At 48.6% G+C, this 26,293-nt stretch overlaps 1 protein-coding gene across 1 annotated transcript in view; it reads right to left on the reverse strand.

The window, feature by feature from the left end:
• Window positions 1–252: 252 nt before the first annotated feature.
• Window positions 253–26,293, reverse strand: part of ATOX1 (antioxidant 1 copper chaperone) — a 56,634-nt gene continuing 30,593 nt past the window's right edge. The window contains exons 3-4 of the mRNA XM_068278398.1: window positions 24,671–24,823; window positions 253–2,548 (exon numbers count right to left, since the gene is read on the reverse strand). Coding sequence (XP_068134499.1) covers window positions 24,693–24,823 — 131 coding nt within the window. The 3' untranslated portion in view covers window positions 253–2,548; window positions 24,671–24,692. The remainder of the gene's footprint in view (window positions 2,549–24,670; window positions 24,824–26,293) is intronic.

A 26,293-nucleotide genomic window follows, 5' to 3' on the forward strand; every position in this document is an offset into this window, starting at 1 on the left:
CCGTTGCCAATCAGGAGCAGATCGGACATTTAGGAAATAATTGTCAGATCCTGTCGGTCGGACGGGAATTTGCGTACCCAGCATGATGTCCTACCATATTATTATACTGTATTGTGCGCGGCTGAGGGAGACCTTTCAGGAATCCCGCCCTCGAATATCCTGTGTTTACATCTGACGCCCACTCTGCACATGGCTGGAGCGCAGCTCAGAGAAGATTATTCCACAAGTTCAGACAAACGACAACAATCTGGGTCATTTTATTAGTTTATTTACTACAAAGCACCTGTATATCTTATGTTCATTATATACACTTCATTAATGGGGATATCAAAACATGAGAGCATTGAGGCACTTAAAAAGTGTCCCTGTCACTTCCTAGCCCGATTGTGGCAGATGTTGTGTCACATGATCCTGTCTGATGTACAGGATCATGTGACAGCACTGCAGGGTAAGGGCACACACACACACAATTTTAATTGGCCAATTTTATCACCTCCAGGTAGTAGGAGAGCTGCACAATTTGTTTATAGAATTCATAATCTGTTGTCCCTTATACTATGTGGAGGTGGTAAAATTGGCCAAATAAAATTGGATGTGTGTGTGCACCCTAAGCCACAGTGGTGTCACTACTGCTGGTTTACTGCTGACACTGATCTGAGCTTTCCATAGAAAATGACTGGATGTACAGGTGACTAGAGGTAGCCAATGAGAGGTTTACATCTCCAGCCTGCATGCAAATGTCATGCAAATTGTATGCAGCATCAGACCTGACCAATCAAATAAATGTCCTGTCAAATCTGATTGTCCCAATTCTAAACTGCATTTCATTTGCATGCAAGCCAGAATTATCATCATCTCAATGACAAATATTCTAAAGTGGCTCTCTGGGAAAATGGAACCCCTCCCCCCACCACCAAAATGCTGCAACTAATATGAACTCCCAACACTTTCCCTCTTTCTCCCATAAATACTCTATTTCAAGTCTTCAGTCACGGTGGTCACATGATGACTGTTGGGCTCTTCCTCCTCTACTCCCTCCCACCTGGAGGCGGGCTCTGTCACATGAGGCCACGCCTCTCCTTCCACTATGGCCCAGTCTGCTCCCCAGTGTCCTGTATAATAGAGTACTATGGGAGGGGGAGTGGCCTGAATCTCCATGAATCTTGGACAGGTGCAGCTCTGTCACAGGAGGCCACGCCTCTTTCCACTATGGCCCAGTCTGCTCCTCAGTGTCCCGTATAATAGAGTATTATGGGAGGGGGAGTGGCCTGAATCTCCATGGCTCTTGGGCAGGTGCGGCTCTGTCACAGGAGGCCACGCCTCTTTCCACTATGGCCCAGTCTGCTCCTCAGTGTCCCGTATAATAGAGTACTATGGGAGGGGGAGTGGCCTGAATCTCCATGACTCTTGGGCAGGTGCGGCTCTGTCACAGGAGGCCACGCCTCTCTTTCCACTATGGCCCAGTCTGCTCCTCTCTCTCTGGATATGCAGTATGTGGAGAGATTCAGACATATAGATCCACCTCGGATCAGATAATGATCTTAGAGGGATCTGTTGGACCACATCCTCCAGTGTATGGCCACTGGGGATGATCAATGATACCCAAATATTTCTGAATTTATGCAGTTTTAAAGAGAATCTGTATTCTAAAATTCTTACAACAAAAAGCATACCATTCTATTCATTATGTTCTCCTGGGCCCCTCTGTGCTGTTTCTGTCACTCCCTGCTGCAATCCTGGCTTGTAATTGCCAGTTTTAGGCAGTGTTTACAAACAAAACATGGCATGTGATAGGCTGAGAGTAGCTCAGTGTGTGAGTCATACAGAGTGTGCAGGGGGCCTGGAGAGGGTGTGTATAGCTTCTATCCAATCACAAGCAGCACAGCACATTCCAGCCTGACTGCCTGAGCCCGACAGAGGAGAGAAGATTAGATCATATAACAGAGATAATACAGCCACTGTGCAACTAGGAAAGGCTGCAGTAAGACAGACCACATTAGAACAACTATAGGAACTTATAGGATAGAAGAAATAAGGCTGAAAATTTTGTTACAGAGTCTCTTTAAAAAACGGGCCAATCAATTTAAACCTGGGTGGGACTCGATTGGCCCATTTTCAAGTTGCATACATGTACATAAATACCTACATACATTTGCAAAAACTCTGGAATATTTGCATATTATCGATCATCCATTGGTGGTGGAAGTAGGAAGGGGGTCCACTTTAGAAGAACAGATCAATATCGGAGGCCGATAAATTGATTCCCATGAAGAACTGGCATTAATCAGATCAGGGTTAGTGTTACAAAACATATAGATAGACGGGCTATAATTTGGTCTCCTCTAATACACTGTATGATATATTACATGTGCGTACGGCCAAAAGCTACCAATCAGAAGCAAGCTATCAAACACAGAAAGACAACGGGAGGGTGATGGAGGCTGGGATCTCCGATTCCTCCAGAGAGTTCTCAGCTCTTCAATGTCGTCTCCAGAATGGGGAGTTCAAATCTTCAGAATTCCATAAGATCACACGGCTCCCAATCAGTCTATAAGAAACAACAACCCGTCAGTGAAAATAGAAAAGTGGTCACAAACGGAACCATTTTCTAAAATTTTCTCCACAAAAAAGATCCAATTTTCCGGTTGATTGAATATTTCAAGGAAGTTCGAGGTGCCACACCCTTATTTGATATTATCGAAACTTCGTAAAAAAAAAAAGTTACAAAAAAAATCGTATATGGTGTGAAATACCTTTTTTGAATTTTTTCAAATTTAAAGAGAACCTGAAATAGATGGTACAGAGGTATTTATATTTACCTGGGGATACCTCCAGCCCCATGATGTGCGCAGGATCCCTCACCGCCCTCTCAAAATCCCTCTCGGTAGTCTGGCCCAGCAGCCGGGAGTGTACTGTGCCTGGGCAGTAGTACGGGGCAGGCGCAGAACACTGCTGGGCGCGGGAGCAGACGGGAGGGGGGGCGCGCTCAGCTAGGCCGCACATGTGCAGAAGTGCATGACTGGCCAGGTTACCAGAGGGATTTACCGGAAAACTGAGGGGGCGAAGAGGGCGGTGAGGGACCCCACCCACCTGGGGCTGGAGGAAGCCTCAGGTAGTACCCCCTACCCTTACGCATTACAATCACACACCCATACCTCCCAACTTTTTGAGATGAGACCACTTAAACCACACCCCTGCCACACCCTCGCCACACCTCTAGTCACGCATACCATAAAGATTTCATAAGAAACATATGTTGTTTTATAATTCAAACCACACTGGTGCTTCCTATCCTGGTTCATTTTTCCTTCATAGTAACATTTTAAAATTAGTAATATATCAATTTAAAGTATGGGAATAAAGTTTAGAGTCAATCAAACACATTTTTAGTATAGAAATATATATATTTACATAGAAAGAGGGACAAAGTCCTGAAAGAGGGACAAATGAGGGTGAAAGAGGGCCAGAGGGACAGGGCTCCCAAAAAGGGACTGTCCCTCCGAAAAAGGGACAGTTGGGAGCTATGCACACCAGAAACAAGCATGCAGCTAATCCAGTCATACTTCAGTCAGAGCGCCTGATCTGCATGCTTGTTCAGGGGCTGTGGCTAAAAGTATTAGAGGCAGAGGATCAGCAGGGCAGCCAGGCAACTGGTATTGTGTAAAAGGAAATAAATATGGCAGCCTCCGTATACCTCTCACTTCAGGAGTGCTTAGCATGATACAGCCATTAGAACACAATTTGTTATGGGGCAGATATAAATGGGTACCGTAAATAAAAAGAAAAGTGCTGCGTAATCCACTTTTTCTACAGAATTACAGGAACTTTTTTTTTCCCCTTAAAATTGTACAGATTAGACGGGCAGGGAATTTGTAAAGCTCAATGTTCCGAATGGTTCCATTTTATATACAGTGGAGGAAATAATTATTTGACCCCTCACTGATTTTGTAAGTTTGTCCAATGACAAAGAAATGAAAAGTCTCAGAACAGTATCATTTCAATGGTGGGTTTATTTTAACAGTGGCAGATAGCACATCAAAAGGAAAATCGAAAAAATAACCTTAAATAAAAGATAGCAACTGATTTGCATTTCATTGAGTGAAATAAGTTTTTGAACCCCTACCAACCATTAAGAGTTCTGGCTCCCACAGAGTGGTTAGACACTTCTACTCAATTAGTCACCCTCATTAAGGACACCTGTCTTAGCTAGTCACCTGTATAAAAGACACCTGTCCACAGAATCAATCAATCAAGCAGACTCCAAACTCTCCAACATGGGAAAGACCAAAGAGCTGTCCAAGGATGTCAGAGACAAAATTGTAGACCTGCACAAGGCTGGAATGGGCTACAAAACCATTAGCAAGAAGCTGGGAGAGAAGGTGACAACTGTTGGTGCGATTGTTCGAAAATGGAAGGAGCACAAAATGACCATCAATCGACCTCGCTCTGGGGCTCCACGCAAGATCTCACCTCGTGGGGTGTCAATGGTTCTGAGAAAGGTGAAAAAGCATCCTGGAACTACACGGGAGGAGTTAGTGAATGACCTCAAATTAGCAGGGACCACAGTCACCAAGAAAACCATTGGAAACACATTACACCGCAATGGATTAAAATCCTGCAGGGCTCGCAAGGTCCCCTTGCTCAAGAAGGCACATGTGCAGGCCCGTCTGAAGTTTGCCAATGAACACCTAAATGATTCTGTGAGTGACTGGGAGAAGGTTCTGTGGTCTGATGAGACCAAAATAGAGCTCTTTGGCATTAACTCAACTCGCTGTGTTTGGAGGAAGAAAAATGCTGCCTATGACCCCCAAAACACCGTCCCCACCGTCAAGCATAGGGGTGGAAACATTTTGCTTTGGGGGTGTTTTTCTGCTAAGGGCACAGGACAACTTAATCGCATTAACGGGAAAATGGACAGAGCCATATATCGTGAAATCCTGAACGACAACCTCCTTCCCTCTGCCAGGAAACTGAAAATGGGTCGTGGACGGGTGTTCCAGCACGACAATGACCCAAAACATACAGCAAAGGCAACAAAGGAGTGGCTCAAGAAGAAGCACATTAAGGTCATGGAGTGGCCTAGTCAGTCTCCGGACCTTAATCCAATAGAAAACCTATGGAGGGAGCTCAAGCTCAGAGTTGCACAGAGACAGCCTCGAAACCTTAGGGATTTAGAGATGATCTGCAAAGAGGAGTGGACCAACATTCCTCCTAAAATGTGTGCAAACTTGGTCATCAATTACAAGAAACGTTTGACCTCTGTGCTTGCAAACAAGGGTTTTTCCACTAAGTATTAAGTCTTTTATTGTTGGAGGGTTCAAAAACTTATTTCACTCAATGAAATGCAACTCAGTTGCTATCTTTTATTTAAGGTTATTTTTTCGATTTTCCTTTTGCTGTGCTATCTGCCACTGTTAAAATAAACCTACCATTGAAATGATACTGTTCTGAGACTTTTCATTTCTTTGTCATTGGACAAACTTACAAAATCAGTGAGGGGTCAAATAATTATTTCCTCCACTGTACCTATGAATACCTAGTGACTAGAAATCCCACAGAAGCATCATGAGATCGCCATCTAGTGGAGGTTTACATATCACAAGCTTATTACAGAGATCTTGAAATTCACTTTCTTATGTTCACTAATCCGGACTTTCCTGAACCCATATTAGAGATGATTCCTTGGCGGGAAGTCACTACAATGAAGCCTGCAGACAGTGCTCCAGGATGGCTGGTGTTAAAAGTCTAGTGCTTGCAATCTGTTCACACTCAAACCATGTAAAATTCACAACAAAAATGTTCTCTGCCACAGACACAAATGGGGCTTATTTACTAAAGCCTCCCTCATCCTGCCACAAGATCCCCAGGGGAATATACACTCACCTAAAGGATTATTAGGAACACCTGTTCCATTTCTCATTAATGCAGTTATCTAATCAACCAATCACATGACAGTTGCTTCAATGCATTTAGGGGTGTGGTCCTGGTCAAGACAATCTCCTGAACTCCAAACTGAGGCCTCTCGTCCACGAACTGTTGAGCTGTGTGCTCAGCAAGCAGTTTCCAGGCAGCAGTGAGCAGTTGTGAGAGTTTGAGAGGCATTTCACTGCCTAGAAACAGTCCGTGGAAAAGAAGCCTGAATATCAGAATGGGAAAGAAAAGTGATTTAAGCAATTTTGAGCTTGGCATGGTTGTTGGTGCCAGACAGGCCAGTCTGAGTATATCACAATCTGCTCAGTTACTGGGATTCTCATGCACAACCATCTCTAGGGTTTACAAAGAATGGTGTGAAAAGGGAAAAACATCCAGTATGCGGCAGTCCTGTGGGGGAAAATGCCTTGTTGATGCTAGAGGTCAGAGGAGACTGGGCCGACTGATTCAAGCTGATAGAAGAGCAACGTTGACTGAAATAACCACTCATTACAACCGAGGTATGCAGCAAAGCATTTGTGAAGCCACAACACACACAACCTTGAGGCGGATGGGCTACAACAGCAGAAGAAGCAGAAGACCCCACCGGGTACCACTCATCTCAACTACAGATAGGAAAAAGAGGCTACAATTTGCACAAGCTCACCAAAATTGGACAGTTGAAGACTGGAAAAATGTTGCCTGGACTGATGAGTCTCGATAGAGTCAGAATTTGGCGTAAACAGAATGAGAACATGGATCCATCATGCCTTGTTACCACTGTGCAGGCTGGTGGTGGTGTAATGGTGTGGGGGATGTTTTCTTGGCACACTTTAGGCCCCTTAGTGCCAATTGGGCATCGTTTAAATGCCACGGGCTACCTGAGCATTGTTTCTGACCATGTCCATCCCTCCATGACCACCATGTCCCCATCCTCTGATGGTTCTTCCAGCAGGATAATGCACCATGTCACAAAGCTCCAATCATTTTAAATTGGTTTCTTGAACATGACAATGAGTTCACTGCACTAAAATGGCCCCCACAGTCACCAGATCTCCACCCAATAGAGCATCTTTGGGATGTGATGGAACGGGAGCTTCGTGCCCTGGATGTGCATCCCACAAATCTCCATCAACTGCAAGATGTTATCCTATCAATATGGGCCAACAGTTCTAAAGAATGCTTTCAGCACCTTACTGAATCAATGCCACGTAGAATTAAGGCAGTTCCAAAGGCGAAAGGGGGTCACACACCGTATTAGTATAGTGTTCCTAATAATCCTTTAGGTGAGCGTATGTAACAATCAATGTGCAGGAAAACAGTACCTTTTAAACAATACATGTTGCCTGGCAGCCCTGCTATCTATTTGGCTGCAGTAGTGTCTGAATCTCACCAGAAACAAGCATGCAGCTAATCTTGTCAGATCTAACAGTATTGTCAGAAACACCTGATCTGCTGCATGTTTGTTCAGGGGCTATGGTTAAAAGTATTAGAGGCAGAGGATCAGCAGGACAGCCAGGTAACTGGTATTACTTAAAATGAAATAGGTCAGCCTCCATTGCCCTTTTTCTACAGTTGTCCTTTAAATAAACTGTTTTTTTTTGGGGGGGGGGGGGGTGTGCCTTCAACTACTTACTGCACACCGTGCAGTATATTCACGGCCCTGCAAACTTCACAGGATGCACCAGGGCCTTGAATACAAGTCTGCAGCGGCGTGCGTCCGCCGCTCGCTCATACCGCAGGTTAGCGAGGAGATTAATGAATGGGAACACATTAATCTAAGCCCTCGATTCAATGAACACCGGTGTCTATGAGATGCCTGCGTCATTGTATCTTTCTTGTTAAAGGACTTACGAGGCGAAATTAAAAAAAAAAAAGTTCCGCCCCCTCCGTGCAGTTCCGCCCCCTCCGTGCAGTTCCGCCGGGTCCCCGCTGCTTAACCACTTGAGGACCCACCCTTTACCCCCCCTTAAGGACCAGCGCTGTTTTAGCTGATCTGTGCTGGGTGGGCTGTGCAGCCCCCAGCACAGATCAGGGTGCAGGCAGAGCGACCAGATCGCCCCCCTTTTTTTCCCACTAGGGGGATGATGTGCTGGGGGGGTCTGATCGCTCCTGCCTGCCTGGGTGTTGCGGGGGGGCACCTCAAAGCCCCCCTCCGCGGCGAAATTCCCCCCCTCCCTCTCATCCCTGTCCCCCCTGGCAATCTGGGCTGCACAGGACGCTATCCGTCCTGTGCAGCCAGTGACAGGATGTCCCCTGTCACATGGCGGCGATCCCCGGCCGCTGATTGGCCGGGGATCGCCGAGCGCCGTACAATGTAAACAAAGCGGATTATTTCCGCTTCTGTTTACATTTAGCCTGCGAGCCGCGATCGGCGGCCTGCAGGCTATTCACGGAGCCCCCCGCCGTGAATTGACAGGAAGCAGCCTGTAGGGGGGGGGGGGGGGGGTCGGGGGAAAATGAGTTGAAGTTACCCGGGGCTTCTAATGGTCCCCCACAGACATCCTGTGCCTGTGCAGCCACTCCCCAATGTTCTGGCCCCGCCTTCGGTTCACTTCTGGAATTTCAGACTTTAAAGTCTGAAAAATCACTATGCCTGCGTTGCCGTGTCCTCGCATCCTCTGATGTCACCAGGAGCGCACGGCGCAGGCACAGACCATACTGGGCCTGCGCAGTACAGTCCTGGTGACATCAGCGGGAGTGAGGACACGGCAACGCAGGCGGAGTGGTTTTCTGACTTTAAAGTCTGAAATTCCAGAAGTGAACCAGAGGCGGGGCCAGAACATTGGGGAGTGGCTGCACAGGCACAGGATGTCTGTGGGGGACAATTAGAAGCCCTGGGTAACTTCAACTCATTTTCCCCTGACCCCCCTACAGTATCCCTTTCAACTCCCCCCGGGCCGGCTCCCGACCCCACAGCCCAGGTAGGGCTCTCATGCCCCCTAAAAAATGGCCGTCTGGGCTTGGCGCGGCTGCACAGTCTGCCTAGACGCGAGTGCGGCTGCGCAGCTCTAGGGCCTCCCCCCCCGATCCATGCACAGGAGACAGCCTGTAGTGTGGATCGGGGAGGCTCTTCGCCACCTACCCTGCTCTCTGTTTCATCAATTAACTGCTCAGCCTGCTTCTTATCAGCCCTGATAAAATCCCTGACTGAGCACTCAGTCTGGCTTTGCTCAGGAATATTTATAGCTGAGTCTGTGTTCTCTGGTGTCTTTTCAAGCCCAAGCCTGACCCCTTGTGGCTCTGCTCAGGAATCATTATAGCTGAGTCATTATAGCAAAGCCAGACTGAATGCTCAGTGGGGGATTTTATCTGGGTTGATAAGAAGAAAGCTGAACAGTGAAGAATGAAACAGAGAGCAGGGTAGGTGTTTTCTCTAATGTTCCCACTGATATATATGGTAAAATACATGAGGGTGCTTCATCTCTGGTTCACTTTAAAGAGAATCTGTATTGTTAAAATCGCACAAAAGTAAACATACCAGTGCGTTAGGGGACATCTCCTATTACCCTCTGTCACAATTTCGCCGCTCCTCGCCGCATTAAAAGTGGTTAAAACCAGTTTTAAAAAGTTTGTTTGTAAACAAACAAAATGGCCACCAAAACAGGAAGTAGGTTGATGTACAGCATGTCCACACATAGAAAATACAACCATACACAAGCAGGCTGTATACACCCTTCCTTTTGAATCTCAAGAGATCATTTGTGTGTTTCTTTCCCCCTGCAGTTCTCATGCACTGAAGTTTCAGGCTGCTCGTTTCTTCCTGCAAACAGCTTTGCCTTTGTCTGTAATTCCTCAGTAGGTGAAAGCCCAGCCAGCTCAGAGGACGATTTATCCAGCTTGTAAAAGATAAGAGAGAAGAGAGAAGCTGCTCTAATCTAAATAATACACAGGCAGTGTGCATAGAGGGGCCTGGAAGGGGGAGTTCATAGCATGACCACAACACTGAAGAACTTGGCAGCCTCCCAGACACAGGCCGACAAGTCTGACAGGGGAAAGATACATTGATTTATTACAGAGACTGTGATAGTATAAAGTGCTGCAGTAAGCCAGAACACATTAGAATAGCTTTTGGAACTTGTAGGATGATAAAAAACAGGATGCAATTTTTGTTACGGAGTCTCTTTAAGTGCCACGCATTACTTTCAATTCACCTGCTTACGTATGTGAATCGGAAATGATGACTGAGGACAACTTGTGGCCAAATTGTAAATTACACCAAAATTCATTTTTATTTGATAAAAATGCCCACACTGAGTTTTATAATTAACTATTTCCCTCCCACAGTACCCAAACTTTTTTGTTTTGTATAGGAAAAAAAAATGTACATAAAAAAAAAATATATATAAGTAGTTACGTTATGGACTGAACTTTTTTTAATATTTATGTCAAGCGGGTATATTACTATTCATTTACGGGCTTGTAATTAGTGATGGACGCAAAACTGAAAAAATGCACCTTGATTTTTTCCAAATAAAATATTGGCGCCATACATTGTACTAGGGAAATTTTTTAAATGTTGCAATAACCGGGGCAATTGAGTAAATAAAATGTGTGGCTTTTATCCACAGTAGAACGTTTTATTTTAACACCATAATGGCCAGAAACTGAGAAATAATGCATTTTTTTAAAAAAAATTCTTATTATTCCAATTAAAATGCGTTTAGGATAAAATAATTCTTAGCATACTGTACCTCCCAAAGAAAGCATAATTGGTGGCGAGGCAAACAAGATATAGATCACTTTGTTGTGATTAATAGTGATTAAGTTATTGGCGAAAGAAAGAGGAGCGCTGGCAGATAAAAATTGCTCTGGTCCAGTTGTCAAGTAGGACACCTGAACCACTGAGGGATGATAGTTATTTCCTTTTAAACAATACAGATTGCCTGGCAGTCCTGCTGATCCTCGGCCTCTAATACTGGTAGCCACAGCCCCTGAACAAGCATGCAAATTAGGTGTCTCTTTCAAAAATCTAACAAGCTTTGCCGCATGCTTGTTTCAGGTGTGCAGTTCAGACAGTTCTGTAGCCAGGAAGTTCAGGAGGATGCCAGGCAACTGGCATTGTTTAAAAAGAAATAAATATGGCAGCCACCATATCACTCTCAGTTGAGGAGTCCTTTAAAAAGCTTAATTTGTATACCCTATATGGAGGAGCTGCCATATTTATTCCTTTTTAAACTATACCAGTTGCTGCCACCATAGAATCCATCCTCTGCTCCTCAGTCATTGTCTGGTACGCAAGTGCAACGGCCAGGGACAAGCACAAACTGCAGAGAGTCATAACGGACGCAGAGAAGATCATCGGGTCTCCTTTTCCACCCCTTGATCTCCTCCACTTCGCTAGGATGATAAAGAGAGCCACCATGATCAAACGAGACCCCTCCCACCCAGGCAGTCGCTACTTCAAACTCCTCCCGCTGGGCCGCCGCTATAGGACCTTACCATTCAAAACCACCAGGCGGGAAAACTTCTTCCCCCAAGCGGTTCGGCTGCTTAACTCCAACCTTCCCCCGTCAAGGCCCGCCCACTAGCTTGCCCTGGCGGGGTCGGTCAGCCAGCTCTCGCCCGTTTGCCTGCCTGGTCCCCACTGCCCACGGTCCGGTTCACTGTCATTGTTTTTATCACCACTGTATCATCACTACCCATTCACTATCAGAAGTAGCTCTATTGGACTAACTGTTGCCTCGGGACTGTTTCACGTGAAGGCCATGTCTATATCACTACTGCATTTCTTTACTTGTATCATTGTTAACTGTATGTGTTGCGCATCTGTCCTCCTACACTATGTCTATGCCATGTGTACCACAACCAATTCCAAGTATAGCTCTGCTGTACTTAGCGAAATAAAGTGATTCTGATTTCTGATTGCCTGGCTGTCCTGCTAATATTTCATGCATCAGTAGTGTCTGAATCACACCTGAAACCAGCATGTGGCAAATGATACGTATGATATGTATGCTTGTTTTGGGGCTATGTCTAAAAGTATTAGAGGCAGAAGATTAGCAGGGCTGCCCGGCAACTGGTATTGCTTAACCACGTCAGCCCTCAGTCATTTTCACTTTATGCATCCGAGCAATGTTCACCTCCCATTCATTAGCCTATAACTTTATCACTACTTATCACAATGAACTGATCTATATCTTGTTTTTTCCGCCACCAATTAGGCTTTCTTTGGGGGGTACATTTTGCTAAGAGCCACTTTACTGTAAATGCATTTTAACAGGAAGAATAAGAAAAAAACTGAAAAAATTCATTATCTCTCAGTTTTCAGCCATTATAGTTTTAAAATAATACATGCCTCCATAATTAAAACCCACGTATTGTATTTGCCCATTTGTCCCAGTTATTTCACCATTTAAATTATGTCCCTATCACAATGTATGGCGACAATATTTTATTTGGAAATAAAGGTGCATTTTTTCCGTTTTGCATCCATCACTATTTACAAGTTTAAAATTAAAAAAAAAAATTGGAAATATTTCATCTTTACGTTGATATTTAAAAAGTTTAAACCCTTAGGTAAATATTTACATGTTTTTTTTTTTTTATTGTAATGTTTTTTTTTATATTAAACATTTTATTTGGGTATTTTTGGGAGGGTGGGATGTAAACAGTAATTTTTTTCTGTAAATGTGTTTTTTTTTTTTTTTTTACATGTAGTTGTAGTTTTACTTTTTGGCCACAAGATGACAGCCATGAGTTTGTTTACATGACGTCACTCTAAGCGTAACATATACGCTTAAAGGGAAGCATGGGGACGCAATAGCCAGAAAAAGCGAAGCTTCCGAGAGAAGCTGTCGCTTTTTCTGCAGGAGAGAGGAATCAGTGATCGGGCATCATAGCCCGATTCATTGAATCCTGGGCTAACGAACTGCGGCCGGGAGCGCGCGTGCACGATCGGCCACGGGAGCGCGCGGACGCGCACATGGCATGCTGGACGTAGCTAGTACATCCAGGAGGCGAAAGTAGTTAAAAGGAAACCATTATGGCAGCCCTCTCAGGTTAGTTGTCTTTTAAATTAGATTTTCAGGGATATGAAAAAACACTGATGGATGAGAGGGTGATTAGCGAGGATAGCTCAGAGGACTTCCATGTGGCATTATTGCTGATAATCACTCAATGTCTAGCTTGGGAAAATGACAATAATACACTAAGTTCTTGGCACAGACTTATGAACAGTAAATGAAGAGTTTCTCAGAACTTGGGTGCAAGAGAAGGAGTAGAAGGGAAACGCCTGCAGAGCTGCTGACTGAACGCTAGCAGTGTGACCCAGATATGTGGAGCAACATTCCTTCATTAAAGGGAACCTAAACCGAGAAGGATGTGGATTTTTCCTTTTAAAATAATACCAGTCGCCTGACTCTCCTGCTGATCCTGTGTGTCTAATGCTTTCAGCCACAGCCCCTGAACAAGCATGCAGATCAGGTGCTCTGACTGGAGTCAGACTGGATTAGCTGCATGCTTGTTTCAGGTGTGTGATTCAGCCACTACTGCAGCAAATAGATCAGCAGGACTGCCAGGCAACTGGTATTGTTTAACCTTTTCGGGACCGGCCACCTACCCCCCCTTAAGGACCAGGCATTTTGCGCGGGAAGGGGGTGCGCGCGTTTGGGGGGGGGTCAGGCGGCCGGATCCCGTGTGTGGCTGGCTGGATTTGTGTCCCCCCATAGTGGCCTGTGCCCCCCCTTCTGCCAGCAGCCTTCACTTACCTTCCAGGCTCCAGCGATGAGCCGCACGGGACCCTCTTCTCCAGCCGGCATCTCCGTTCTGTCTGACGATCAGTTCCGGGTCGCGGCTTGATGACGTCATCAAGCCGGGACCCGGCGCTGACGTCAGATGAAGCGGAGATGCCGGCCAGAGCGGAGGGGGGTGCCGATCGTCGCTGGAACGGCAGGGAGGTGAGTGGATCCTCTTCTTTCCCCCCCTGCCGCCGCAGCTGTCAAACAGATCACTACGATCCGACGGCGATCGTAGTGATCGTGTGATCAGCAGCCATACGCGATGGCTGCTGATCACTCGGGGGAGATGTCGGCTGTCATATGACAGCTTAATCTCCCCCTCCGGGTGCGCACGATCGCGTCGGGAGCGGAAATTGCGGGCCGGCGTAGATTCTACACCGCATCAGGCTAGAACAGCCACAAGTGCGGCGTAGAATCTAATAGAGGCGGTCCCGAAAAGGTTAAAAGGAAACATTTATATCCCTCTCAGTTAAGGTTCCCTTTAAGAAGACATTATACTTAAAGGACACCTGAAGTGAGAAGGATATGGTGGCTCCCATGTGTATTCCCCAGGGCTGTGGAGTCAGGGCAATTTTTGGGTACCTGGAGTCGGGAGAAAATGCACCGACTCCTAATGAATTTAAACTGTAATTAAAATAGAAAATAGAATAAAATGTTCTATTTCTCAGATAATAGTCATCATAATAAATAATTTATACATACAGTAACAGATGTGCTTAGTCCACAAAAATGAAATAAACAAATCAAAAATTAGTTACTTGTGCTGCTTCAATAAAGCAGTCCCCGTATTTTTAAGGTCAGATATACATATCTGATTGTGACTGTATATATGATGTGTACACAGGAATCTCTTATATATACTAAATAACATCTATGCTGTAAGAATAAAGCCTGATGTGTAGCTGTGTCACTAATAGAGATGGTCAACGAGATGGAAATAATTCTGCATTGATGCTGATTTATGCAAATGTATGCACTCCCTTTGCTGATGAAATCAAATAATTTCATATGTTAACCTCTGGAGGACTGCAGGGCTAAACCCCCCTAGTGACCAGGCCATTTTTAGTAAAAAATGGCCACTGCAGCTTTAAGGCCAAGCTGCAGGGCCGCACAACTCAGCACACAAGTGATCCCCCCCCTTTTCTCCCCACTAACAGAACTCTCTGTTGGTGGGGTCTGATCGCTCCCCCAATGTTCATTTTTTTTTAATAAATAGTTTTGTGTCTTTGAACAAAAAAAAGCTGTTTCTTTAAACCCCTTCCCTCCCTCCCTCCTCCCCCCCCCCCCAGCCAGCCAATCATGGCGATCAGCTCTCATAGGCTTCACCCTATGAGAGCCAATCGCTCTCTTGTCCCCCAGGGGGACAGCCATGTCACACGGTTGTCCCCAGTGCAGCGCTGCTGCTGATCGCAGCGCTGCACCATGTAAATAGACGGCGATCACGCCGTCTAACAGTCTCCCGAGCGGCAATAGCTGGGGCTGCCGCCACGGCCATGCTCATCGGCGTGACGCGGTCGGCAAGAGGTTAAAATTTGGGTTGGCGACTACGAATTAAAGGGTACTTGAGACGGATGAAAAGAAAAGTTTTATACATGCCTGGGGCTTCCTCCAGCCCCCTTCAGGCTAATCAGTCCCTCGCTGTCGTCCTCCGCCACCTGGATCTTCTGCTATGAGTCCTAGTAATTCAGCCAGTCAGCGCAGTCCAGCTGCATGCAGCTTCCACAGCCAGGAGCGTTCTGCACCTGCCCAATAGTGCTGCGCAGGTGTAGTACGCTCCCGGCGGCAGAGTGTGTGCATGCGCACTACACCCTACGGGCTCAAGTACCTGGACTCATAGCAGAAGATCCAGGTGGCGGAGGAGGACAGCGAGGGACTCATTAGTCTGAAGGGGGCTGGAGGAAGCCCCAGGTACATATAAAACTTTCATCTGTCTCAGGTTTACTTTGTTACACAGTAGTACTATACTCTACATATGCACTCCCCACAGAGCTGCAGGGAATTCACTGAGAATGTTGTGCACATTGAACACAGAGGTGTTGTCTATCACCCATAAACCTGGTTCAGATTGTACATGAAGAATGTGTAATAGAGGAAGAATCCCCCCTCATTCTCCTGCAGAGTACCTGCACATCACTCTTACATGTACCCACAGTCAAATTGCCTAGGGCCTGATCCATGTTCAGATTGTGCATGAAGAATGTGTAATAGAGGAAGAACCCCCTCATTCTCCTGCAGAGTATCTGCACATCACTCTTACATGTACCCACAGTTACATTGCCTAGGGACTGATCCATGTTCAGATTGTGCATGAAGAATGTGTAATAGAGGAAGAATCCCCTCATTCTCCTGCAGAATACCTGCACATCACTCTTACATGTATCCACAGTCACATTGTCTAGGGCCTGACAGATGTTCAGATTGTGCATGAAGAATGTGTAATAGAGGAAGAATCCCCTCATTCTCCTGCAGAATACCTGCACATCACTCTTACATGTACCCACAGTTACATTGCCTAGGGCCTGACAGATGTTCAGATTGTGCATGAAGAATGTGTAATAGAGGAAGAATCCCCTCATTCTCTTGCAGAATACCTGCACATCACTCTTACATGTACCCACAGTCACATTGCCTAGGGCCTGACAGATGTTCAGATTGTGCATGAAGAATGTGTAATGGAGGAAGAATCTCCTCATTCCCCTGCAGAGTACCTGCACATCACTCTTACATGTACCCACAGTTACATTGCCTAGGGCCTGATAGATGTTCAGATTGTGCATGAAGAATGTGTAATTGAGGAAGAATCTCCTCATTCCCCTGCAGAGTATCTGCACATCACTCTTACATGTACCCACACTTACATTGCCTAGGGCCTGATCCATGTTCAGATGTGTAATAGAGGAAGAATTCCCTCATTCTCCTGCAGAGTACCTGCAGTGGCTGGATGGTGTACTGGTTAAGGGCTCTGCCTCTGACATGGGAGACCTGGGTTCGAATCTCGGCTCTGCCAGTTCAGTAAGCCAGTAATTCAGTAAGGAGTTCTTTGGGCAAGACTCCCTAACACTGCTACTGCCTACTGAGTGCGCTCTAGTGGCTGCCTCGCAAGCGCTTTGAGTCCGACAGGAGAAAAGCGCTATACAAAAAAAGGTATTATTATTATTATTATTATTACTACATGTACCCACAGTTACATTGCCTAGGGCCTGATAGATGTTCTTTGTTCCTGTTTTCTACAAGTACTCTTACCATGGACTAGTTTTAGTCTATTAGAGGCAGAAGATCAGCCGGCTAGCCAGGTAACTGGTATTGTTTAAACGGGAATAAATATGGCAGTCTACATATCCTTCTCACCTCAGTTGTATTTTAAAATTCCTAAGCGTTGGCACCTTAAGAGATGCATTTCATGTTACATACTTTCAATCAACAAAATTGTAATATGCAAATTAGAGGAGTCAGAAGAATCCTAAACTGAGGAGTCAGAGTCGGTGGATTTTTGTACCAACTCCACACCTGATCTGCTGCATGCTTGTTCAGGGGCTATGGCTAAATGTATTAGAGGCAGAGGATCAGCAGGATCGTGTCGTTGTTCCCCCGCTGTCTCGCAATGAAATTATACAGGCAGGTGGAATAAGTCTTGCGTCTTCCTCAGCCAGACTTCGGAAGTAGTCGTGTCCCCGATGTGTCCCCTGATGAGCGGATCCGTACTGCACACGCATACGTACTGCGCATACACCGTGTCGATCCGCCTGTTTCGGGAAAGAACTTGGGGACATGAGTGTTTCTGAAGCCTTTCGAGAAGTCCCGATAGTGCAAACTTTAAGGCGGGGACTTTAAATAAATTACTGAGGGATGCTAGTTATTTCCCTTTAAACAATGCAGATTGCCTGGCAGCCCTGCTGATCCTCGGCCTCTGATACTGTTAGCCATAGCCCCTAAATAAGCATGCAAATTAGACGTCTCTCTCAAATCTAACAAGATTTGCCGCATGCTTGTTTCAGGTGTGCGGTTCAGACAGTTCTGTAGCCAGGAAGTTCAGGAGGATGCCAGGCAACTGGCATTGTTTAAAAGGAAATAAATATGGTGGTCTACATATCCCTCTCAGTTGAGGAGTCCTTTAAAAAGCTTAGTTTGTATACCCTATATGGAGTATGGAGGCTGCCATATTTATTCCTTTTTAACCTCCCTGGCGTTCTATTAAAATCGCCAGGGAGGCTGCGGGAGGGTTTTTTTTAAATTAAAAAAAAACTATTTCATGCAGCCAACTGAAAGTTGGCTGCATGAAAGCCCACTAGAGGGCGCTCCGGATCCGCACTTTCCGATCAAAAGTAACAAGAAAGGCCGCAATGAGCGGCCTTCCTTGTTTCGCTTTCCTCGTCGCCATGGCGACGAGCGGAGTGACGTCATGGACGTCAGCCGACGTCTGCCGCCTCCGATCCAGCCCTTAGCGCTGGCCGGAACTGTTTGTTCCGGCTGCGCTGGGCTCGGGCGGCTGGGGGGACCCTCTTTCGCCGCTGCACGCGGCGGATCGCCGCGCTGCGGCGGCGATCAGGTAGCACACGCGGCTGGCAAAGTGCCGGCTGCGTGTGCTGCTTTTTATTTGACAGAAATCGGCCCAGCGGGGCCTGAGAAATCCTCCTGCGCAGGTTACCCCGAGCTGAGCTCGGGATAACCGGCAAGGGGGTTAATCTATACCAGTTGCCTGGCTGTCCAGCTAATGTTTCATGCATCAGTAGTGTCTGAATCACACCTGAAACCAGCATGTGGCAAATTCAGTCAAACGTATGATCTGTATGCTTGTTTTGGGGCTATGTCTAAAAGTATTAGAGGCAGAAGATTAGCAGGGCTGCCCGGCAACTGGTATTGTTTAAAAGGAAATCATTATGGCAGCTTCCATATCACTCTCAGGTTAGTTGTCTTATTTAGGTTTTGAACAAACACTGATGGATGAGAGGGTGATTAGCAAGGATAGCTCAGAGGACTTCCATGTGGCATTATTGCTGATGATCACTCAATGTCTAGCTTGGGGAAGTGACAATAATACACTAAGTCCTTGGCACAGACTTGTGAACAGTAAATGAAGAGTTTCTCAGAACCCGGGTGCAAGAGAAGGAGTGGATGGGAAACGCCTGCAGAGCTGCTGACTGAGCGCTAGCAGTGTGACCCAGATATGTGGGGCAACATTCCTTCATTCAAGAGAACCTGTAACAAAAAAGTTCCCCTAGAGCAGGGGTCTCAAACTCGCGGCCCGCGGGCCATTTGTGACCCTCGATACAATATTTTGTGGCCCTCGCCGGCAAAAGCTTCCTTATAGTTCGCTTTAGTACTCCCAAGTAATCCGCCGCATCCCCGCCGCTAAACGAGTGCTGCAGAGCCCCCAAATCGCCCGGGGGGCAATCCGCCGGCATTTCCTGGAAAGACAGAGCTTTCAGCTTCAGCTCTGCCCCTCCTGACGTCAATCGCTGCCTCTCCCCGCCCCTCTCTGTGAAGGAAGAGTGATAGGGGCGGGCAGAGGCGGCGATGCGCCGCGATTGTGAAATTCCTTATGCGGCCCAGCCTCATCCTGACTTTGCCTCCTGCGGCCCCCCAGGTAAATTGAGTTTGAGACCCCTGCCCTAGGGGGTACTCACCTTGGTAGGGGGACGTTTCAGGGTCCCAATGAGGCTTCCCCCTCCCCTGGAGCTGCAGGCAGTACAGCGCTGGCTCCCCCGAAGTCTCCCGGAATCCTCCCCCGACAAGCCTGACAAGGTGTGATATATTTACCTTCCCTGGCTCCAGCGGGGGCGCTGTTGCGGCTCTCAGCACTGAGATAGGCGGAAATAGCCGATCTCTATCAGGACCTCTCTACTATGCAGGTACAGATGCAGGAGACTTGCACCTGCGCAGTAGAGCGGCCCGACAGCGATCGGCTATTTCCGCCTATCTCAGAGCAGAGAGCCGATACTGCGCCTGCCCTGGAGCCGGGAAGGTAAATATTTACATCGCCGCCGCTCCGGGAGGATTTACGCCACCGCCGTGGGACCGAGGAGGACGGGGGAAGCCTCAATAGGATCCGGAGGCTTCCCCCTCCCCAGGCGAGTACCCCCCAGGGAAACTTTTTGTTGTTACAGGTTTTCTTTAAGAAGACATTATACTTAAAGGACAAGTGAGAAGGATATGGTGGCTGCCATGTGTATTCCCTTATAAACAATACCAGTTGCCCGGCAGTCCTGCTGATCTATCTGCCTTCAGTGGAGTCTGAATCACACACGTGAAACAAACATGCAGCTAATCCAGCCACACTTCAGTCAGAGCACCTGATCTGCTGCATGCTTGTTCAGGGGCTGTGGCTAAACGTATTAGAGGCAGAGGATCAGCAGGATCGTGTCGTTGTTCCCCCGCTGTCTCGCAGTGAAATCATTCAACCCGCAGGTGGAATAAGTCTTGCGTCTTCCACAGGCAAACTTTGGAAGTAGTCATGTCCACCGAAGATGAGCGGATCCATACTGCACACGCACGCGCATACACCGTGTCGATCCGCCTGTTTTGGGAAAGAACTCTGGGACATGAGTGTTTCTGAAGGCTTCCGAGAAGTCCCGATGGTGCAAACTTTGAACGGGGGACAGTGTGTGGGGGGAAGGGGGGGCACAGAGGGACGGTGCTCACAGAGAGAGGGGATCGGTAACGCTCCATGGGATACAGAGCCTTCCTTCTTCATAGAGCTTCTGGTTCTTACGACCCCCTTCAGGAAAGGTGTCCATACATCAGGCAATGATGGGCAGATTTGACCAGAAGACAAATCTCTCTCTGATGAGAGAGAGAGATCTGTCAGCTGCTCATACACTGCAGGCCAATCCCCGATCAATTTCAGCATGAAATCTCTCGGGCCAAGCCCACCGCAATTGCCTCTGATCCCCTATGTATTTTTTTTAAATTTACATTACCTGTCCTGTGTCCGTCTTCAAATCCACCACTCTTCCCTATATACGCCGGCCCCCATGGCACTAGTGACGTCACACGTGCACCAGCGTGCTATGTGCTGGCAGCGTGTATGGGAAGTGTAACGGACAGCTCTTCCCTATATACACGCTGCCGGCATGGTGCTAGTGACGTCACATGTGCACCGGCGTGCTATGTACCGGCAGTGTGTATGGGAAGTGTAAAAGGACAGCTCTTCCCTATATACACCGGCCGGCATGGTGCTAGTGATGTCACATGTGCACCGGCGTGCTATGTGCCGGCAGCGTGTATGGGAAGTGTAACGGACAGCTCTTCCCTATATACGCCGGCCGGCATGGTGCTAGTGATGTCACATGTGCACCGGCGTGCTATGTGCCGGCAGCGTGTATGGGAAGTGTAACGGACAGCTCTTCCCTATATACGCCGGCCGGCATGGTGCTAGTGACGTCACCTGTGCACCGGCGTGCTATGTGCCAGCAGTGTGTATGGGAAGTGTAACGGACAGCTCTTCCCTATATACGCCAACCGACGTGACGTGCGTGATGTCATGTGCACCGGCGTGCTATGTGCCGGCAGAGTGTATGGGAAGTGTAACGGACAGCTCTTCCCTATATACGCCGGCCAGCATGGTGCTAGTGACGTCACATGTGCACCGGCGTGCTATGTGCCGGCAGCATGTATGGGAAGTGTAACGGACAGCTCTTCCCTATGTACGCCGGCCGGCATGGTGCTAGTGACGTCACATGTGCACCGGCGTGCTATGTGCCGGCAGTGTGTATGGGAAGTGTAACGGACAGCTCTTCCCTATATACGCCGGCCGGCATGGTACTAGTGATGTCACATGTGCACCGGCGTGCTATGTGCCGGCAGCGTGTATGGGAAGAGTAACGGACAGCTCTTCCCTATATACGCCGGCCGGCATGGTGCTAGTGATGTCACATGTGTGCCGGCGTGCTATGTGCCGGCAGCGTGTATGGGAAGTGTAACGGACAACTCTTTCCTATATACGCCGGCCGGCATGGTGCTAGTGATGTCACATGTGCACCGGCGTGCTATGTACCGGCAGTGTGTATGGGAAGTGTAACGGACAGCTCTTCCCTATATACGCCGGCCGGCATGGTGCTAGTGATGTCACATGTGCACCGGCGTGCTATGTGCCGGCAGTGTGTATGGGAAGTGTAACGGACAGCTCTTCCCTATATACGCCGGCCGGCATGGTGCTAGTGACCTCACATGTGCACCGGCGTGCTATGTGCTGGCAGAGTGTATGGGAAGTGTAACGGACAGCTCTTCCCTATATACGCCGGCCGGCATGGTGCTAGTGACGTCACATGTGCACCGGCGTGCTATGTGCCGGCAGAGTGTATGGGAAGTGTAACGGACAGCTCTTCCCTATATACGCCGGCCGGCATGGTGCTAGTGATGTCACATGTGCACCGGCGTGCTATGTGCCGGCAGTGTGTATGGGAAGTGTAACGGACAGCTCTTCCCTATATACGCCGGCCGGCATGGTGCTAGTGACCTCACATGTGCACCGGCGTGCTATGTGCTGGCAGAGTGTATGGGAAGTGTAACGGACAGCTCTTCCCTATATACGCCGGCCGGCATAGTGCTAGTGATGTCACATGTGCACCGGCGTGCTATGTGCCGGCAGCGTGTATGGGAAGTGTAACGGACAGCTCTTCCCTATATACGCCGGCCAGCATGGAGCTAGTGATGTCACGTGTGCGCCGGCGTGCTATGTGCCGGCAGAGTGTATGGGAAGTGTAACGGACAGCTCTTCCCTATATACGCCGGCCGGCATGGTGCTAGTGATGTCACATGTGCACCGGTGTGCTATGTACCGGCAGTGTGTATGGGAAGTGTAACGGACAGCTCTTCCCTATATACGCCGGCCGGCATGGTGCTAGTGATGTCACATGTGCACCGGCGTGCTATGTGCCGGCAGTGTGTATGGGAAGTGTAACAGACAGCTCTTCCCTATATACGCCGGCCGGCATGGTGCTAGTGACGTCACATGTGCACCGGCGTGCTATGTGCCGGCAGAGTGTATGGGAAGTGTAAAGGACAGCTCTTCCCTATATACACCGGCCGGCATGGTGCTAGTGATGTCACATGTGCACCGGCGTGCTATGTGCCGGCAGCGTGTATGGGAAGTGTAACGGACAGCTCTTCCCTATATACGCCGGCCGGCATGGTGCTAGTGATGTCACATGTGCACCGGCGTGCTATGTGCCAGCAGCGTGTATGGGAAGTGTAACGGACAGCTCTTCCCTATATACGCCGGCCGGCATGGTGCTAGTGATGTCACATGTGCACCGGCGTGCTATGTGCCAGCAGCGTGTATGGGAAGTGTAACGGACAGCTCTTCCCTATATACACCGGCCGGCATGGTGCTAGTGACGTCACGTGTGCGCCGGCGTGCTATGTGCCGGCAGAGTGTATGAGAAGTGTAACGGACAGCTCTTCCCTATATACGCCGGCCGGCATGGCGATAGTGACGTCACGTGTGCACCGGCCTGCTATGTGCTGGCAGCGTGTATGGGAAGTGTAACGGACAGCTCTTCCCTATATACGCCGGCCAGCATGGAGCTAGTGATGTCACGTGTGCACCGGCGTGCTATGTGCCGGCAGAGTGTATGGGAAGTGTAACGGACAGCTCTTCCCTATATACGCCGGCCGGCATGGTGCTAGTGATGTCACCTGTGCACCGGCATGCTATGTGCCGGCAGTGTGTATGGGAAGTGTAACGGACAGCTCTTCCCTATATACGCCGGCCGGCATGGTGCTAGTGATGTCACCTGTGCTCCGGCATGCTATGTACCGGCAGTGTGTATGGGAAGTGTAACGGACAGCTCTTCCCTATATACGCCGGCCGGCATGGTGCTAGTCATGTCACCTGTGCACCGGCATGCTATGTACCGGCAGTGTGTATGGGAAGTGTAACGGACAGCTCCTCCCTATATACGCCGGCCGGCATGGTGCTAGTGACCTCACATGTGCACCGGCGTGCTATGTGCCGGCAGTGTGTATGGGAAGTGTAACGGACAGCTCTTCCCTATATACACCGGCCGGCATGGTGCTAGTGACATCACATGTGCACCGGCGTGCTATGTGCCGGCAGTGAGTATGGGAAGTGTAACGGACAGCTCTTCCCTATATACGCCGGCCAGCATGGTGGTAGTGACATCACATGTGCACCGGCGTGCTATGTGCTGGCAGCGTGTATGGGAAGTGTAACGGACAGCTCTTCCCTATATACACCGGCCGGCATGGTGCTAGTGACATCACATGTGCACCGGCGTGCTATGTGCTGGCAGCGTGTATGGGAAGTGTAACGGACAGCTCTTCCCTATATACGCCGGCCGGCATGGTGCTAGTGATGTGATGTCACATGTGCACCGGCGTGCTATGTGCCGGCAGCGTGTATGGGAAGTGTAACGGACAGCTCTTCCCTATATACGCCGGCCGGCATGGTGCTAGTGACGTCACATGTGCACCGGCCTGCTATGTGCCAGCAGCGTGTATGGGAAGTGTAACGGACAGCGGTGGATTCAGAAGAGGACGGGCACCGCGACACAGGACAGGTCATGTATAATTGCACTGCAATTCCAGTGTCGTCCCAAAATTGGTCGCATTGTCGATTAGGCATGAACTTGGCAGCAGTACCAATTTTCATCTAATCTGATTATAATAATCGGAATCGCCTGATGTATGGCTGAAGAGAGAGGTATATGGAGGCTGCCATGTTTATTTCCTTTTAAGCAATACCAGTTGCCTGGCAGCCCTGCTGATCCTCTGCCTCTAATACTATTAGCCATAGCCCCTGAACAAGCATGCAGCAGATCAGGTGTTTCAGACTTTAAAGTCAGATCTGACAAGACTAGCTGCATGCTTGTTTCTGGTGTGATTCAGATACTACTGCAGAGAAATGGACCAGCAAGGCTGCCAGGCAACTGGTATTGATTAAAAGGAAATAAATATGGCAGCCTCCGTATACCTCTTACTTCAGTTCCCCTTTAAATCCATATGTTGTGAGATGACACAAAAGAGGACTGGTCTTGGCAGCAAAATCTACAAATCTTTACCTTTATTAGTTGCTTCTCCTCCTCATTCTTTACAGCCGACGTATTTCGCGTCCTTCCCAGTCTTCTTCAGGGTCTCTAATAACTGCTCCGCAGAGTACTGATCTGATGTGATAAAGACTTTCTTGTTTTCCAAATCGATATCATATTTAACATCTGGAATAGAGGAGACATGTTTATAAGGGTCTGTGAAAGGGGCCGTCCAGCCAATCAGCTTCATGTGCTTCATGAGGGAGGGGCACTGAGATGTAAATCATTCTGAGTGGAGACCGCTCTATGGCCACAAAGCTACTCGATTGTAGTCCAACACAGCAAAAACAGAGGACAATCCGATGCGTGTATACTGTATGTGGCGAATGACAAGAGGAACGACTGATGACTGTTGGGCTAATATAGTGCAGATGGCCACGTGTGTACAAGACAGGGCGTACCAATAGACCCTGCAAGGGATGCAGCAGCAGGGGGGCCCGTGGGTGGAGAAGCCGCAGGGGGGCCCTGGGGGAGAAGTTACTCTTCCCTGTCCTGAGAGACTGACAACTAAGGGTATAGAGAGAAAATGATTTCTGTTCTAATGGCTGCATCTGTTCAGCCACTGATAAGGAATCATACAAAGTTTTGTAGACAGTCCCTATTCAGTGTACAGCAGGGTCTTGTGTACAGCGCCCAGCAAACCCCAGCCTCCACCCCCTCCCCAAGTGCTGTGTACTGTAGTGATAGATAGCATCGGCAGAGGGAGGTCTTAGGGTTAGGGATCGGCAGAGGGAGGTCTTAGGGTTAGGCATCGGCAGAAGGAGGTCTTAGGGTTAGGCATCGGCAGAGGGAGGTCTTAGGGTTAGGCATCGGCAGAGGGAGGTCTTAGGGTTAGGCATCGGCAGAGGGAGGAGGTCTTAGGGTTAGGCATCAGCAGAGGGAGGTCTTAGGTTTAGGGATCGGCAGAGGGAGGTCTTAGGGTTAGGCACCGGCAGAGGGAGGTCTTAGGGTTAGGCACCGGCAGAGGGAGGTCTTAGGGTTAGGCATCGGCAGAGGGAGGTCTTAGGGTTAGGCATCGGCAGAGGGAGGTCTTAGGGTTAGGCATCGGCAGAGGGAGGTCTTAGGGTTAGGCATCGGCAGAGGGAGGTCTTAGGGTTAGGGATCGGCAGAGGGAGGTCTTAGGGTTAGGCATCGGCAGAAGGAGGTCTTAGGGTTAGGCATCGGCAGAGGGAGGTCTTAGGGTTAGGCATCGGCAGAGGGAGGTCTTAGGGTTAGGCATCGGCAGAGGGAGGAGGTCTTAGGGTTAGGCATCAGCAGAGGGAGGTCTTAGGTTTAGGGATCGGCAGAGGGAGGTCTTAGGGTTAGGCACCGGCAGAGGGAGGTCTTAGGGTTAGGCACCGGCAGAGGGAGGTCTTAGGGTTAGGCATCGGCAGAGGGAGGTCTTAGGGTTAGGCATCGGCAGAGGGAGGTCTTAGGGTTAGGCATCGGCAGAGGGAGGTCTTAGGGTTAGGCATCGGCAGAGGGAGGTCTTAGGGTTAGGCATCGGCAGAGGGAGGTCTTAGGGTTAGGCATCGGCAGAGGGAGGTCTTAGGGTTAGGCATCGGCAGAGGGAGGTCTTAGGGTTAGGCATCGGCAGAGGGAGGTCTTAGGGTTAGG

The sequence above is a fragment of the Hyperolius riggenbachi genome, chromosome 3 (genome assembly GCF_040937935.1).
Source record: "Hyperolius riggenbachi isolate aHypRig1 chromosome 3, aHypRig1.pri, whole genome shotgun sequence".
Classification (NCBI taxonomy): Eukaryota; Metazoa; Chordata; class Amphibia; order Anura; family Hyperoliidae; genus Hyperolius; species Hyperolius riggenbachi.